At 41.4% G+C, this 15,909-nt stretch overlaps 1 protein-coding gene across 46 annotated transcripts in view; it reads left to right on the top strand.

The window, feature by feature from the left end:
* CEP128 (centrosomal protein 128) overlaps positions 1-15,909 on the top strand; it is a 481,052-nt gene that overhangs the window by 166,249 nt on the left and 298,894 nt on the right. For 32 of the 46 annotated variants that reach the window (XR_015133909.1, XR_015133910.1, XM_086319370.1 and 29 more), the window contains 2 exons: positions 4,115-4,765; positions 11,478-11,642. Coding sequence is in view for 44 of the 46 variants with exons in the window: in XM_086319370.1 (XP_086175496.1) it covers positions 4,115-4,765; positions 11,478-11,642 (816 nt within the window). In the remaining 2 variants the exon portion in view is untranslated. The remainder of the gene's footprint in view (positions 1-4,114; positions 4,766-11,477; positions 11,643-15,909) is intronic. The other 14 variants (XM_086319382.1, XM_086319379.1, XM_086319376.1 and 11 more) reach the window with 2 other exon arrangements.

Raw genomic sequence — 15,909 nt, forward strand, 5'->3', positions numbered from 1 at the left:
GTTTCTTAACTTCCACCCCACACATTTTGCTGATCTTCAATCTGGGATCTACCTAACTCTCTACTTATTCTGTTGCTGCTCTTGAGTGGTACCAGTAAAACCTACATAGAATATCATGTATATTGGTTCCTCTAGTGATCTTGGTTTCTTCACTGACCCCAGCTCAATTCATTCCATCACATTAAAAAAAAAAATTAACATAGGCCAGTTGCTAGGCATCTAGCCCTCTTCTGATCAAGAACTATTCTTCATCTGAAGGGTGAACTATGAAGACTGTTGGGGACCTTCTGGAAAATGTTACTCATTCCTAAAAAAAATACGCTAGGAGGAAGATGTCCTCCTTCTCTGAACATTATTGTGTTTGACTGTGATGCCAGAAATGGCTGAGGCTGTCCTGCGATGATCCTGAGACTGCAGCCTCATTAGGAGGGAAGGTATTGCTGAGAGCGATGCAGAGCAGTGGACCTAGAGCTCTGACATACTGGGTCTGGAGAGTTCTGCTTGGAATGATGGTAAATCACCTTGTAGTTTAAGCTAGCTTGAATTGGAGTTTTCTCTTACTTGCAGCTGAAAAAAATCCAAGCTGATATGAAACATCAATTCTCAGAGTAAGGAGCTGTAAGTGAACAAACCTAAAATGATTGACTACGTGGAGAAGTAGGGTGAGGACAGGGATGATCAGACTTTTCTCAAGGGAAAGCTGGAAAACCTTACCATGCTATTGGAAATAATTGAGCCATTAGAAGTCATACCTTTGGGTCTTGATGATGTGCTTCAGGGGATGGTATTAAGTGACCAGTAGGTTAATGACTTAGGGCTTCCCTGGTGGCTCAGCTGGTAAAGAATCCGCCTACAATGCAGCAGACCTGGGTTTGATCCCTGGGTTGGGAAGATGTCCTGGAGAAGTGAAAGGCTACCCACTCGAGTATTCTGGCCTGGAGAATTCCATGGACTGTATAGTCAGTCCATGGGGTTGCAAAGAGTCGGACACGACTGAGCGACTTTCACTTCACTTCAGGAAAACTTGAGGATGTTGGAGTCTGTTGTGTACTTATTGCAGCCGTTAGAAAACTCCCAGAAGAGAACGACAAGCACAGCTTGAAACTGGGCTGTCTAAAAGCAGAGAGAAAGATCTTGGGGTGTTGGGAGTCTGAAAATCTGCTATCTTTAGTCCATATTTACTGAGCCTGGTAATTTGAAGTCTTTCAGAGTTGGAAAAGCCAAATTGTCTGTCTATGCTAAAGTTAGTCCAAGTAAGAGAGGGAGGTAGGACATTTAGCAGAAATTTAAATGAGGTAAAAAAAAACAAGCCTGATTTCTCAGGCCCAGGCACTTCTACTCAAGCATTTCTCACCAAAGGAGACCCAAGTCCATTATTTTGAATTCCCTCAAGACAAAGGTTATTCAACTGAGGGCCCCCAGGAATCTCCAGGATACTGAGGTGGTGGTTAGGACACTGACATTTTCAGACACGAAGTCAATGTCTAGACAAATCTTGGGCTATGGCTACTAGCCAAGGATTAACCAAAAGAAAATAGAAGTTACTTAGCTTTTAGTATGTATATTGCCAAAGAAATTCCAAACTTGACCAACATAGTCTGTGACTGCTCTAAGGCTGTCACTGCTGTCCTGAATTGATGTAACGCTTGGAACACTGAAGGTGCAGGCAAAACCTGGAGAGTTGTGGAGGGTGGTAGAGTCTGAGCTTTGAAGGACTCATCTTGAAACACCCCATCTCTGCTCTTTCCATCATGTGACAAAAACAAATACAGTATTTTGCAATCAAAGACATTTTATCTGCTACAACTTCATCTTGAGTACATGATTTTTACTGATAATCTTCAGGGCTGCATGGAAGTCTCTTAACTCAAGGTCAGGGGCCTATGTTATCTGTTCCAAAGGTCAATCACTGTATTTGAGCCACCTCCCCTATTCTCAGGTCCCTCCTTATGTTAGCCTTACAGCCAGTGCTGGATTCTGTCAGTTTTGTCTTCTTTAATGTGGTGCATAGAGTGACCTCCCAAAGATACCTCAGCCTAGTTTCTGGAAGCTGAGAATATGGATGAAATATCAGTACCATGATGATGTTATATGGCACGGTTGATTTTAAGATTAGGAGATTGTCTGAATGGGCCTAGTCTAATCTCAGGAGCCCTTCAAAGCAGATAAATCTTTCTGATTGTTGGGAGAAGGGGAAGTCAGAGGGATTCAAAACTTGAGAAGGATTCCGTATGGAATGTCACTGGCTTCAGAGACAGAGGAGTCCATAAGCCACGGAGTGTGAGTGGCTTTTAGAAGCTCAGAAAAACAGCTGGCCCAAAGCTAGCAAAGGTAACAGGGACCCATGTCCTAGGGGCACAGAACTAAATTTTGCCAACACCATGAATGAGCTTGGAAGTGGATTCTCCCTCAGAGCCTCCAGATAAGAGCCCAGGTTAGCTGACACCTTGATTTTAGCATCAGGAGATGGAAGGCAGAATTGCTTGCCAAGATTGACAATCTATGGAAACAGTGAGATAATATATGGGTGTTGTTGTTTTAAGCCATGGAATTTATTGGAATTTGTTACACTGCAATAGAAAAAGAATACATCTGCCCTTGTTTAGCCACTCAGTCATGTCCAGCTCTTTTTCAACCCCCTGGACTATAGCCCACCAGGCTCCTCTGTCCATGGGATTTCTCAGGCAAGAATACTGGAGTGGGTTGCCATTTTCTTCTCCAACATCCGCCCTTAGGCTTATGATTATTTCTAGCCATTTTTCCTGCCTTAAATTCTCTCTGAAGTGAACTCTTTCCCCTGTGTTCTAGAGACTTTTCAATCTGGAACAATAGTTTATCAGTGAACCCCTCTCTTCACAGTTTTGATCACTGTCTTGCATAAGTACCTCCTGGAGACTCCTGGTTTCTCCTTAAACTTAAATCCCACCCCCTCTCTTTACTTCCCCCTTCCCAGTTGTCTTCATCACAGCCCTATGATGTAGCTTTTATTATCTTTATAAAGATAAACAATTTCTTTAAGGCCATAGAACTACTTATGCCTGGGCTGAGAATCCAGTTCTCCTGGACAGAGCTCAGCTGCTTAATCACTCCCTTTTATTATTTCTCATGTTAGCTTCATGCTCTTTCTCCCTGTTAGAAATTTGAGGAGACCATTTTTTTGAAGTGATGGACTTATTTTATCATGAATTGTTTCACACTGAGGTGCAAAATATAAAGTATAAAAATGTCTTAAAATATTTGCATTTTAACTCATTTCTAATTCTAAAATGAGAATCTTAATTTTTTTTTTTTTCCTGGGTTCAAACTATGGTAGGCATCAGTAAACAAGTACGGAGATGCTATTGGTGTCAGTGTTGGGGGAGAGGGGACAGTTTCACCTGCCTTAGCTGTTGGCTTTTTCATTTGCATCGATGGACTGTGAGGATTAAAGGGTTAGTTCTTGGCCTTTGTCCCTGAGCAATAGCCCTAACCCCAAAGAGGCTGGCAGAGGGCGATGGCCTTTTGGTCCTTTGACTTTTCTCATGAGTCCCTTCCCAACCTTTCCAACTCTTAAATTAACCTTATTTCTACCTTTAACTTAAAGACCTCTGCATGACATACTGGTGTGTTTCTTGTCACTAATCAAATCACGTTATTTGATTAACAGTGACTGATTGTACCAAAACCTTTCTGTATCTACATTCTTCTTCACATTATCTTCCCTATCTGTTTTGAGGTTTCTCCTTTTGAAAAGTGTGCCATTGAAATGCAAATCATTGTTATTTTAAGTAACATTGTATTATTTTAATCTCTGGTAAATAATAACTGGAGTCTTTTTTTCCCATTCTTCTGCTCAATTTTATCTTACCTTTAAGTAATTATTCATGATCATGGATTGATGCATTTTGGTGATGAAAATCGGAAACATATATCTCAGTGTGGTACTACTTCAGAGCAATTGTATTTTTCTGCCTTTTTCTAGCCTAAAAAATATTTTTTATTTAAAACCAGAAAAAATACAAAGTATTATTTTATGAAATTTTCTTCTCCTTGTGGCTTAAACTTTATTTTGTTTTCTGGCGGTGTATATGGTGAATTTTACAGTAATTTTTGCTTTCTGTTCCTAATCTGATAGATTCTAAAAGAAAAGGATGAACTGAAAAGCCAGCTTTATGCAGCGCTGCAACAAATAGAGAATCTCCGAAAGGAATTGAATGATGTGCTGACCAAGCGTGCCCTTCAGGAGGAGGAGCTTCATTGTAAGGAGCAGAAGCTAAGTGATGTGAAGTCTCATCAAGCTGATCTTGAACTGGAAGTCAAGGATTCCCTGGATACCATCCATAGGCTAGAAGGTGAATTGAAAAAACAGAATCAGATTCAAAGCCAGTTGAAAGCTGAGAAAGCTCACCTGGAGGAACAGATTGCAGAGCTGAAGGAGAGCCAGGCCAAGGACAAAGCTCAACTTCTTGAGATGCAAGAGGCCATCAAGGACTTGAGTGCCATCCGGGCAGACCTCGCAAATAAATTGGCGGAGGAACAGAGAGCCAGGAAAGAGGTCCTCAAGAACCTTTCTGACCTCAGGACACAAGCGAAATCTAAAGATGAGGAAACAGCTACAATCATTAGTCAGTTAAAGCTCGAAAGAGATGTTCATCAGCGGGAGCTGGAAGATCTCACATCGTCATTGCAGAGTGTGAAAACAAAACACGAACACAATATCCAGGAGCTGATGAAGCACTTCAAGAAGGAAAAGAGTGAGGCTGAGAATCATATTAGGACCCTGAAGGTACCTGCGCTGAGTTATCCTGATGATACTGGAGGAAATTTTCTGGTGGCTCATGAAGTTAATAAAGCGTAAACTTTTAGAGATCGTTCTGTATTCCCAAGCACTGAAGGGGAGATAAAACTAACAATAAAGAGGCGTATTCGTGCCTGTTCGGCCAGGTTGAAATGAGTTATAGCGGCCACCTGGGAGCACCTATTGCAGAGGACTGAAACCCTTTAAAAAGAATGGTTAGCTGTTCGGGGAGTTCAGGAAAGGCAGACAGAGGTGGCAGTGAGTCATGGGCCTGAAATGTGCCCACATTCAACATTTATGATCTTCTAAAATATAAAAGGCAAAGACTTGTCAAGGCCATAGAAGCTGTAACCATGGCCCCTATTAGCATAGTAACTAAAGAGGATCGGCCTGTGGGTTTTGCAAACCCAAGGCTTTTTGAGATTTACCCCTTCTTTTCCAAGTCAGAATTGCCTGGGTAAATGCGTAATTGAGATCTTGGATTTGAGGAAGTATTTCAAAGATGTATATATCATTATATTAGCAGTTATCACATGCAGGGGAGTCATCTCATAACATGATTGTCAGGAGTGTGATAAATCTATCCCCCCTTCCTGCTTTAGTTATGCATCATCATATGATATAGATTTCATACTATTTATTTTTTAATCTCCTTTTATTAGTATGAGAATTCCATGAGGATTGGGATTTGACTCTTGTTTACAACTATATCCCTAGTGCCCAGTTCCTGGAACATTAAAAATATCTTATTGAATAGGTGAATACATGCATAAATCTGTAAAGATTAATTATATTTTTTCTCAAAATTCCTTGAAATGCAACTACCATAAAAATGCTTGTGATAAAGATGAAATTATTAACTATAATTAAGCTGCACTTGTAGAATGTTTTTAGCTAATTTATTAATTTTTCTTTAGTCCTGTTTAGTCTACTGGCAGTAGTGAATTTGGAGTTATTTAAGTTGGGGTGGGTAGAGCAGAATGTGAAGCTGGAAGAAATAGGTAAGAGGCCTGCATTCTATTTCATGTAGCCTAAGACACTGTCATTTGTAAGGTGGATGATTGCTCTGTGCTTAGGAAAACAAATTAACGCCTATGAAAATGTGACATGCTGTCAACTGTAAGATAACATCCGGAGGCAGAGAAGGTAAAATGTGAAAAAACTGTATCTTTTGATATTAGTGAAGTATGGCATAACAGTCTTTCAGTGTTGGTGAGTCCATAAGCAAAAGCAGAATCAGAGATATGGAGAAGAGAATACACACATATATATATATATCGGAGAAGGCAATGGCAACCCACTCCAGTACTCTTGCCTGGAAATCCCATGGATGGAGCAGCCTGGTAGGCTACAGTCCATGGGGTCGCTAGGAGTTGGACACAACTGAGAGACTTCATTTTCACTTTTCACTGTCATGCACTGGAGAAGGAAATGGCAACCCACTCCAGTGTTCTTGCCTAGAGAATCCCAGGGATGGGGAAGCCTGGTGGGCTGCCGTCTATGGGGTTTCACAGAGTCGGACATGACTGAAGTGACTTAGCAGCAGCATATATATAATATATATATAAATATATACACACACACACACATATATATATGAATACATATATAGAAAATAAAATACATATCCTATATTGATTGGTTGGTTGTGACAATAATAATACTAGCAGACATTTTTTTCAGCACTTAGGTTGTGCTGGTTTTATTACTGTAAGAACTTTATCTGTATTACTCATTTAATACATCATCTCTGTAGATTGTGTGATGTTAATTTCTCTCCAATGAAGAAATTCAGACGTGAGAAGTAACTTTTCCAAGATCTTACACTGGAGAGTAATAGAGGTAGGGCTTGAACTAAGGTAGTCAGATACTTGAGTTCTTAACTACATTGCTGTACTGGAAAAGATTTAGACTCTAGACTGGCTAGCTTTAGTTTTGGGTGACTAGTTGGATAATGAAGCTGTTTGTCCAGATGGATAATATAGACAGAGCAACATATTTGGAGAGAGTAATGTCAAATCCAGCTTCTTAGCATGTTGTGAGTTAGGTGAAGAGACCTTAAACTTAATCATGAAAGTCTAGGTGGAACGGTTTACTGCGTAGTGGGTTAGAAGTTGAGGAGTAAGTTGAGATTCAAGTTAGATGTTTGGGAGCCAGTAACCCATTGTTGGTAGTTGAAATCACAGGGTTTGGATGAGATTATGCAAGGAGAAATAAGAGGATGAAATTCTAGAACACCACTGTTTAAGGGAAGAATCGAGCAAACTGAGAAAGAGTTCCTAGGAAATACAGAACACAGAACCACATGCGACACAGGAGGAGAACCAGAAGAGAATGGTGTCTTGTAAACCTAAGGAGGACATTTCAGAAGAGTATAGTCATGAGTATCAGTGCAGCAGACAAGCTAAAAGATGAACTAAATGTGTTCGTTCCATTTGTCACAACTTGGGGGAGAAGGTCTGTGGGGAGATGTGAGGGGCTGGACCAATAACAGAGAAGGAAATGGCAACCCACTCCAGTGTTCTTGCCTGGAGAATCCCATGGACAGAGAAGCCTGATAGGCTGTAGTCGGTGGGGTCGCACAGAGTCGGACACGACTGAAGCGACTTGGCGGCGGCGGCGGACTAATAACAGAGTGGGTAGATTTCAGCAGGAGACAGGGCGTGTCTTCCTCTGAAGGTTCTGAAAGAGCTCAGTAAGCTAGGGAAGGTTGATAGGGATGGACTCGGGTTGTTGATATGAATCTTGAGTACAGCGGCTGTGCAGTGAGTTGTTTGTGGTGGTGAAGGCTGGTACCAACCGCGCGAGGCCAGTCTGGGAGCAGGTAATGTGCTCCCGCGTGGCTACCACTGAAGAAGTGTCACGGACAAGGGAACCAGAGAGTGGAGGGAAAGGAATCGATGACCACAGGCTGCTTGTTTGGTAGCAGTTCCTCGACTGGAGCTTAGATTTTCCGAGCTGAGGTCCAGGCGAGTGGTAATGCAGGGAGTTGCCATTGTGGAATGTGGGTGAAGGTGGTTGGAAGCGAATGGGTCAAATAACTTTGATGTTAGTTTGTTGGGTAGATATTTGGGTGTTCATGATGCTGTTGCGAAGGTGTTAACAGGTCACACGCCAAAAACGTCAGTGAAGAGGATGACTGGTCGGTTGGCTACCGCTAACCAGGAAGGCAGAGTCGAAATAGTGTGAATCTCAATGGAAGGCAGTGTTTTTGCACGAGGATGTGTATGTCATGATTTGTTAGGTCATGAATTGAGAAATGGTTCTTTCAAGGAACTTTAGGTTTTTCTGGCAATGTTGAAACTGCACCCTCTTTTTCTTGTTGGTATTACTGACATATTTCATATTCTCATCATCACTATGTAGTTGTGTGATAAACATGCATTCCAGCAGGAGTTAGTAATAATTTAATCAGCCCTTGCAGATTTAAGATCATCTGTGTAAAAACATCATTCTCACATTGTATTGAAAACATACTTTCTTGAGAGGGAGGTGAAGTCAGGAGGTACAGCCTGCTTGACAGAAACTGCATTTGCCCCGGGACGCCTTGGCGTATGAACAATATAGCATGCATCATAGTAGCAAGTGGACTTCAGCCTGCTGATTTGGACTGTGGAGACGTGAGACACAGCTCTGAGGAGCCTCCCTACTTCCCCCTTAGTCCCTCATTCTACCCCCAACTCCTCCCTTTCAGCCTTCAGATACCACCTGTGTTGCCTCTTTCAGAACGCTGATCCAAGGGTATCACTTCCTGCTCAGAAACCTTCAAAACCCATTAGTATATCAGTAACAAAGTCTCAGATCTAGTCCAGTCTTCCCTGATGTGGTCCCACCTGAGCTGTTCACACTTGGAGCCTTTTTCTGTTCCCCATCTGGCCTCATACAAACGGAAAACCATTTCCTGCACCGACTTCTCACTGCCTGCTCTTCGTCCAGATTGTCTTTCCCCCAGTCTGCAGGAGGAAAAGGGGTGCCTAACCTTTCAAGGCCCAGTTAATTTTTTACCTCTCTTATGGATTCACTGAAGATAGCTATATCTCAACTGAGGTTGAGATAAATCTCTTGCTCCTCTGTTTCCATAGCGGTCTGTGGCTACCACTAGTACCGTCCATTTAGGCTGCCTTATATTTTGGTGTGTTTGGGGTGTATTCATACCTCTCCAGAGGGACAGGCAGCAGGTATTAGCTGCTTAGATTTTTTTTTAGTTAGTTTGTTTTTAATTTGGAAGACTAAGATGAGGGATTTTATAGTCACTCTTTAATGTGGTACAAGAGCAGCAGCATATGTGCTTAAAAGGAGACCAGGGATTGTGAGAACTCAGTCCTGTTCTCTTAAACCGAAATCACCCATGAGGGACAACCCCACCTCATGCTGTTTTATTAATATAATCCTGTACTTTTGACTCATTTATATTATTAAAAATAGTTGATAGCAGTGGTCATCATCAAAAATTTAATATGTCGAGTTATGTACAAGAGGGCTATAGATAAATAGCTCTGTAAATGTTGTATTTCTCTTTTGGCTTCACCTTAATTTATCACTTTTTCTGAGTCTAGTAAGTGCTGATACATTACCCATTTTTTTTTTCTCTGCACAAATTATATATTTTTCCCCATCAAGACCCACCCTTCTCATGCCTATTTTTTGAATTTAAATGTAAAATATTATAATGAAATGTTCTTGCTGCTATTAATATCTGAAGACTCTTTTAAGGTTATTTGAAGGCTGTTATCACCTCAAGATGATTTCAACAAAGATAATTTTGTAGAGCCTTACTGGGATCAGAAGACCAAGAGTAGAGTTGTGTATTTTTGCGATTTGCTGGCTATATGATCTTTGTCAAGTTACTTAACCTCTTTGTACTTCATCAGTAGAACAGGAACAGTCACGTCTTTCTCTCTCTCAGGGTTTTTGTGAGTGACATCACTGTGTAAACCCTAAAATGAAATGTAAGCATAATAATGAGACCACCAAAAGAAGTAAGTTCTTCGTCAAACCTAGGCATTAGTGTTCTGGTAAATGTTCTAAAACGAGTTCTCCGGGGGCAAAGAAGGGAGCCCTGATCTGTAGCATTTGCCAACTTCAGTGATTTAAGAGCCCCCTTTTGACTGGTTTCAAGCTATCAAACATCATCACTGGACACAGAGTTGGGAGCTGAACACAGTGGCTCCCTGAGAGTCTCTGTGAGCTGGCCCAGCTCACCACTGGCCTTAGGGCAAGACCGTCTATACCCTTGCTCTCTATAAGACACAAAGAACAGCCAGGCATTCTGCTGAAGCTTAAAATCATAATGGAACAGTTTTCCTGGTGGGAGACTCTATTTTGAAAATTTATTTTTGGATAGTGAATACAGGATTCCTAATTTAAAAAAAGATCAGTTCTTTTGTTAACTCAGAGTGGCATCAGGTCTTCGCTGAATTTTGTTGGGTGAATAAGATGGAGATTTTGTCTGAAACTCACACAACGTCTTCCCTTCGGGAAACTACTTCCCATGATTATGTTCCCGTGTACCTAATTAAATCCATACAGTAAATGTGTACAAAGGAAAGAAGCAAATATATTTGAGGCATTGAAATGTATTTTAAACAGATTCTATGTAGGTGCTTGCAGGCTGTCAGTAACTGGTGGCTGTAACTAGTACTAACCGCGTTGCAAGTGCACCCAGCTGGTTTTTCAAACCTTATGATGTATGTACCTTTTAAAGGTGGTAAGGCAGAGCAGCTGAAAACATGGGCAGCAGAGAGAATTTCTGGGTTCAAATCCTGGCTGTGTTATGGTCACTGCATCCCCTTGGGAGAATTATTAGTGTTGTTCTGCTCGAGTTTCAAAAAAGGAGACAGTAATAATATCTCTCTGGGCAGGTTGTTGTGAGGATGAAATGAGGAAAAGCAATACAAAAAGGTCTTAATGCCATGCCTGACATAGAGTCAGCATCCTCACTGTTGTCCTTTCAAAGGTATTTAAGTTCACATACCTGGCAAGTCTTTGTTGAATCCCCTCCACACATTATTCCTGTAATATTAGGAAATTACTAATTTTTTTTTTAAAGCTGATTCTGGTTATATTTCAAATAATAAATGAAAACCAGGCACATTATTGCATTATTAGTACTGAAATAATCCCTGGTAAACCTCTTTTACATACTTAGTTGTTTATAGTTTTTTCACTGCTGCAATTCATAATCTTTCTAACCCCACAAGAGTGCTATTCATAATTACATTGCACAAAAAAGCACACAATTCTTTCACAGAAGACGAGGAGGTAGCTTGAAAAGGAACACTGTGACGCTCCTCTTATAGAAAAGGAAACTGATCAGGCAGTGATATGCCACAGTGTGTCCTTGTGGGGGCATTTCTCGGCAGGTAATGTCCCTTCTTTGGGTTACAGACCCCTGCTTACACCTTTATTAAGAACTTCTTATTCATCGTTGTCAGACTTGATTGTTGCGTCTCTGTCTTTTATGGTTCATGTCTGTTACCTTCAGCACCTAGTGCAGTACCTTGCACTTACTTGGTTGCCCAGTTAGCGCTACACAGGGCTTGGCACATGGAAAGGATGTTTCTTTGCGTGTCTGTCTACGTGGGAAGGCTCAGAAGTAGCAAAACCTCCCGGTGTTTGCCCACTGATGCAACGCGGGACTTGTCTCGTGTACAGTTTGGCTGCGGCCAGTGGACTTTGTCTTTTCTCCTTTTTTCCTCAGGCAGAAAGCTTAGAAGATAAGAATATGGCACAAGTGCAGCGTTGCCAGCTGGAGAAGCTGAAATCACAGTATGACAGGCTGACAGAGGAATTAACCCAGAATGCAAATGAGAACAAAAAATTGAAGCTAAAATACCAGTGTTTGAAGGATGAACTAGAAGAAAAGGTAAACATGTGGATGGATTCGAATTGAAAAGGCTTATTTGCATTTCTTCTAGAACATAGAAGTTAATAAATGCTAATTTTCAGCTTTCATAGAAAAGTTGTATCAGTGCCAGATACAGTCATAGAAGTTTATTAGGATGCTGTGATTTTTATTCTTTCAACAACAAGTAACCTTCTAATACGCTTTATTTTAAATTTCTAATGGATCTTAAAATAGATATTTATAGGCAAGGTAGCAAAGAAAGGAGTTATGGTTTATTGAAGACCTACTCTATGGCAAGCATTTATGCCAACAGATTGATTTATGTGTGCTCATTTAATTCACACAACTCTTTGAGTTAGATTTTATTGATCCCTTTAACCCATGAGGAAACCATGGTTCAAAATAAAATATGTAATGGTTAAGTGGTCATTGTGTACTAGGCACTCTTCATGCTCATAGTCATTTTATGAAATTGATACTATTAGGCTCATTTTTGAAGTTACAGAGACTGAAGCTTAAGAAGGTTGGTAACCTGGAACATTACCAACAGACTCATTACTTTCCTATCAGTAGCTCTGTAAAATTTGGGGTGTATCTGCTGTATATCGGGGCTTTTCAGGTAGCACTAGTGGTAAAGACAAAATGGGAAAGACTAGAGATCTCTTCAAGAAAATACGAGATACCAAGGGAACATTTCATGCAAAGATGGGCTCAATCAAGGACAGAAATGATATGGACCTAACAGAAGCAGAAGATATTAAGAAGAGGTGGCAAGAATACACAGAAGAACTGTACAAAAAAGATCTTCATGACCCAGATAATCACGATGGTGTCATCACTCACCTAGAGCCAGACATCCTGGAACGTGAAGTCAAGTGGGCCTTACAAAGCATCACTACGAACAAAGCTAGTGGAGGTGATGGAATTCCAGTTGAGCTGTTTCAAATCCTGAAAGATGATGCTGTGAAAATGCTGCACTCAATATGCCAGCAAATTTGGAAAACTCAGCAGTGGCCACAGGACTGGAAAAGGTCAGTTTTCGTTCCAGTCCTACAGAAAGGCAATGCCAAAGAATGTTCAAACTACCGCACAATTGGACTCATCTCACATGCTAGTAAAGTAATGCTCAAAATTCTCCAAGCCAGGCTTCAGCAATATGTGAACCGTGAACTTCCAGATGTGCAAGCTGGTTTTAGAAAAGGCAGAGGAGCCAGAGATGAAATTGCCAACATCTGCTGGATCATGGAAAAAGCAAGAGAGTTCCAGAAAAACATCTATTTCTGCTTTATTGACTATGCCAAAGCCTTTGACTGTGTGGATCACAATAAACTGTGGAACATTCTGAAAGAGATGGGAATACCAGAGCACCCGACCTGCCTCTTGAGAAACCTATATGCAGGTCAGGAAACAACAGTTAGAACTGGACATGGAACAACAGACTGGTTCCAAATAGGAAAAGGAGTATGTCAAGGCTGTATATTGTCACCCTGCTTATTTAACTTATATGCAGACTCATCATGAGAAACACTGGGCTGGAAGAAGCACAAGCTGGAATCAAGATTGCCGGGAGAGATATCAATAAGCTCAGATATACAGATTTTACCACCCTTATGGCAGAAAGTGAAGAGGAACTAAAAAGCCTCTTGATGAAAGTGAAAGTGGAGAGTGAAAAAGTTGGCTTAAATCTCAACATTCAGAAAACGAAGATCATGGCATCTGGTCCCATCACTTCATGGGAAATAGATGGGGAAACAGTGTCAGACTTTATTTTTTGGGGCTCCACAATCACTGTGGATGGTGACTGCAGCCATGAAATTAAAAGAGGCTTATGCCTTGGAAGAAAAGTTATGACCAACCTAGATTGCGTATTCAAAAGCAGAGACATTACTTTGCCAACAAAGGTCCATCTAGTCAAGACCACTGGTTTTTCCAGTGGTCATGTATGGATGTGAGAGTTGGACTGTGCAGAAAGCTGAGTGCCGAAGAATTGATGCTTTTGAACTGTGGTGTTGGAGAAGACTCTTGAGAGTCCCTTGGACTGCAAGGAGATCCAACCAGTCCATTCTGAAGGAGATCAGTCCTGGGTGTTCTTTGGAAGGTATGATGCTAAAGCTGAAACTCCAGTACTTTGGCCACCTCATGTGAAAAGTTGACTCATTGGAAAAGACTTTGATTCTGGGGGGAATTGCGGGCAGGAGGGAAAGGGGATGACAGAGGATGAGATGGCTGGATGGCATACTCGATGGACGTGAGTTTGAGTCAACTCCAGGAGTTGGTGATGGACAGGGAGGCCTGGCGTGCTGCGACTTATGGGGTCGCAGAGAGTCGGACACGACTGAGTGACTGAACTTAACTGAGTGGTAAAGAAGCCGCCTGGCAATGCAGGGAACATTAGAGACACAGGTTCGATCTCTGGGTCGGGAAGATCCCCTGGAGGAGGGCATGGCAACCGCCTCCAGTGTTCCTGCCTGGAGAATCCCATGGACAGAGGAGCCTGGTGGGCTACAGTCCATGTTGTTGTTCAGTCACGCACTTGTGTCTGACTGTTGTGACCCCATGGACTGCAGTACGCAAAGCTTCCCTGTCCTTCACCGTCTCCTGGAGTTGCTTAAACTCAGGCTTATTGAGTCGGTGATCACATCCAACTACCTCATCCTCTGTCGCCCCTTCTCCTCATGCAGGGTCGCAAAGAGTCAGACACAACTAAAGCGACTTAGCGTGCATGCACACTATGCATCAGGCATAGGGTAGAATACTATGGACTTTCAGCAAGTCACTACTTTTGTGGCAAAGTGTCAACTAAGAATAGAAGATAGAATATTTAAACTTGTGTTCTGTGTCTTTCAGTTCAGTTCAGTTGCTCAGTCGTGTCCGACTCTTTGCGGCCCCATGGACTGCAGCACGCCAGGCCTCCCTGTCCATCACCAACTCCCAGAGTTTACTCAAATTCGTGTCCATTGAGTTGGTGATGCCATCCAACCATCCCTGTGTCTTTACCAGCTTCTTGAAAGGATTTGCCTTCCAGTGTGATACAAGTCAAATAGAGAAAGGACTCTTAGCATTTGGATAATAGGATAGGGCAGGATAGACTGGGCCAGATGAATCCTATTCTTGATAAGTGTTACTAACTAACATCTGTAATAAAGGAATTATCAAGGCGTAGGGTGTCATAAAACTCCGCATAAACCTCTAGAAGAAACTTTCATGCTTTGCTCTTCTTTTCCTCTGTCATTTCTGTATATACATTTACCTTTCTAGTAATTGTTAAAATCAAGGAAATAAAACTTAAGTAAACTTCGTGTTTATGATTAAATGTGCTTAAGTTGCTAAATTTAGGCCTACAACCTTGACAGTTGTTGTAGTTTAGCTCTTACGTCACACTTTGTTTTCATTATGTCTAATGTTCACAAATATTTAATGTATCTGTTTTCAGGGTATAGTTGCTTTGGAGATAATGCTTAATTTTCCAAGTTTTTCATAATTAAAATGTAGCCAGAAAGTTGTATTAACATGTTATATATTTAGTTATTTGCATTTAGGAAATAGTAGAGAAGTTTTTGATACATTGAAAGTGTAAAGGTTACCTTATTCTGCTTAGAATAAATGTTTCTTCACTATTATATTTGTGATGTTCCAGATATATATGCAGTATCGTGCATTCATATAAATGGAACATTTGAGACTTCCCCGGTGGTCCAGTGGTTAAGACTTCGTTCTTCCCCTGCAAGGGGCTTGCGTTTGATCCCTGGTTGAGAAACTAAGATCCTGCATGCCCTATGGCACAGGCAAAATTAAATAAATAAGTAAATACATAGAACATTTACCTTAGAACAGAGTTTTTATCAACTTTAAATTGTCACCTGCCCTTGCCATCTTCCTCTGTAAGGATTACATCATGTGCTGCTCTGGCTGCTGACTTTCAATACCTCCCTAAGGCACTTCAAGGTAGAGATCAGGGAGGCGGCACGCTGTGCTCTGGGAAAACTGGCAGAGCAGGTCTCCAGAGAGTTAGATATTTTCAGGAGCTGATTTTATGAACCCAATCCTTACACCTGCTCATATCTAGAAAAGCCCTAAATCCTTTGATGGTGACATCAGCTCCTTGTGACTAGCAGAAAGGCTTTGCAAAGATAAATGTTTGATTGCATGAACTCTGTATTCACCACCAGAACCAGCTATGTATTGACTTTGCCCCCTACCTCTTTGGAGCAGTTGCCCAGAGCTCTCTGAGGTGCTGTTTCCCAGGCTGCAGCCCTCCATTTGCCCCAGATAAAGCTTAACTCTT

Source organism: Bos grunniens, chromosome 10 (assembly GCF_055505025.1).
Source record: "Bos grunniens cultivar Pamir isolate PY7600 chromosome 10, Bosgru_T2T1.0, whole genome shotgun sequence".
NCBI lineage: Eukaryota > Metazoa > Chordata > Mammalia > Artiodactyla > Bovidae > Bos > Bos grunniens.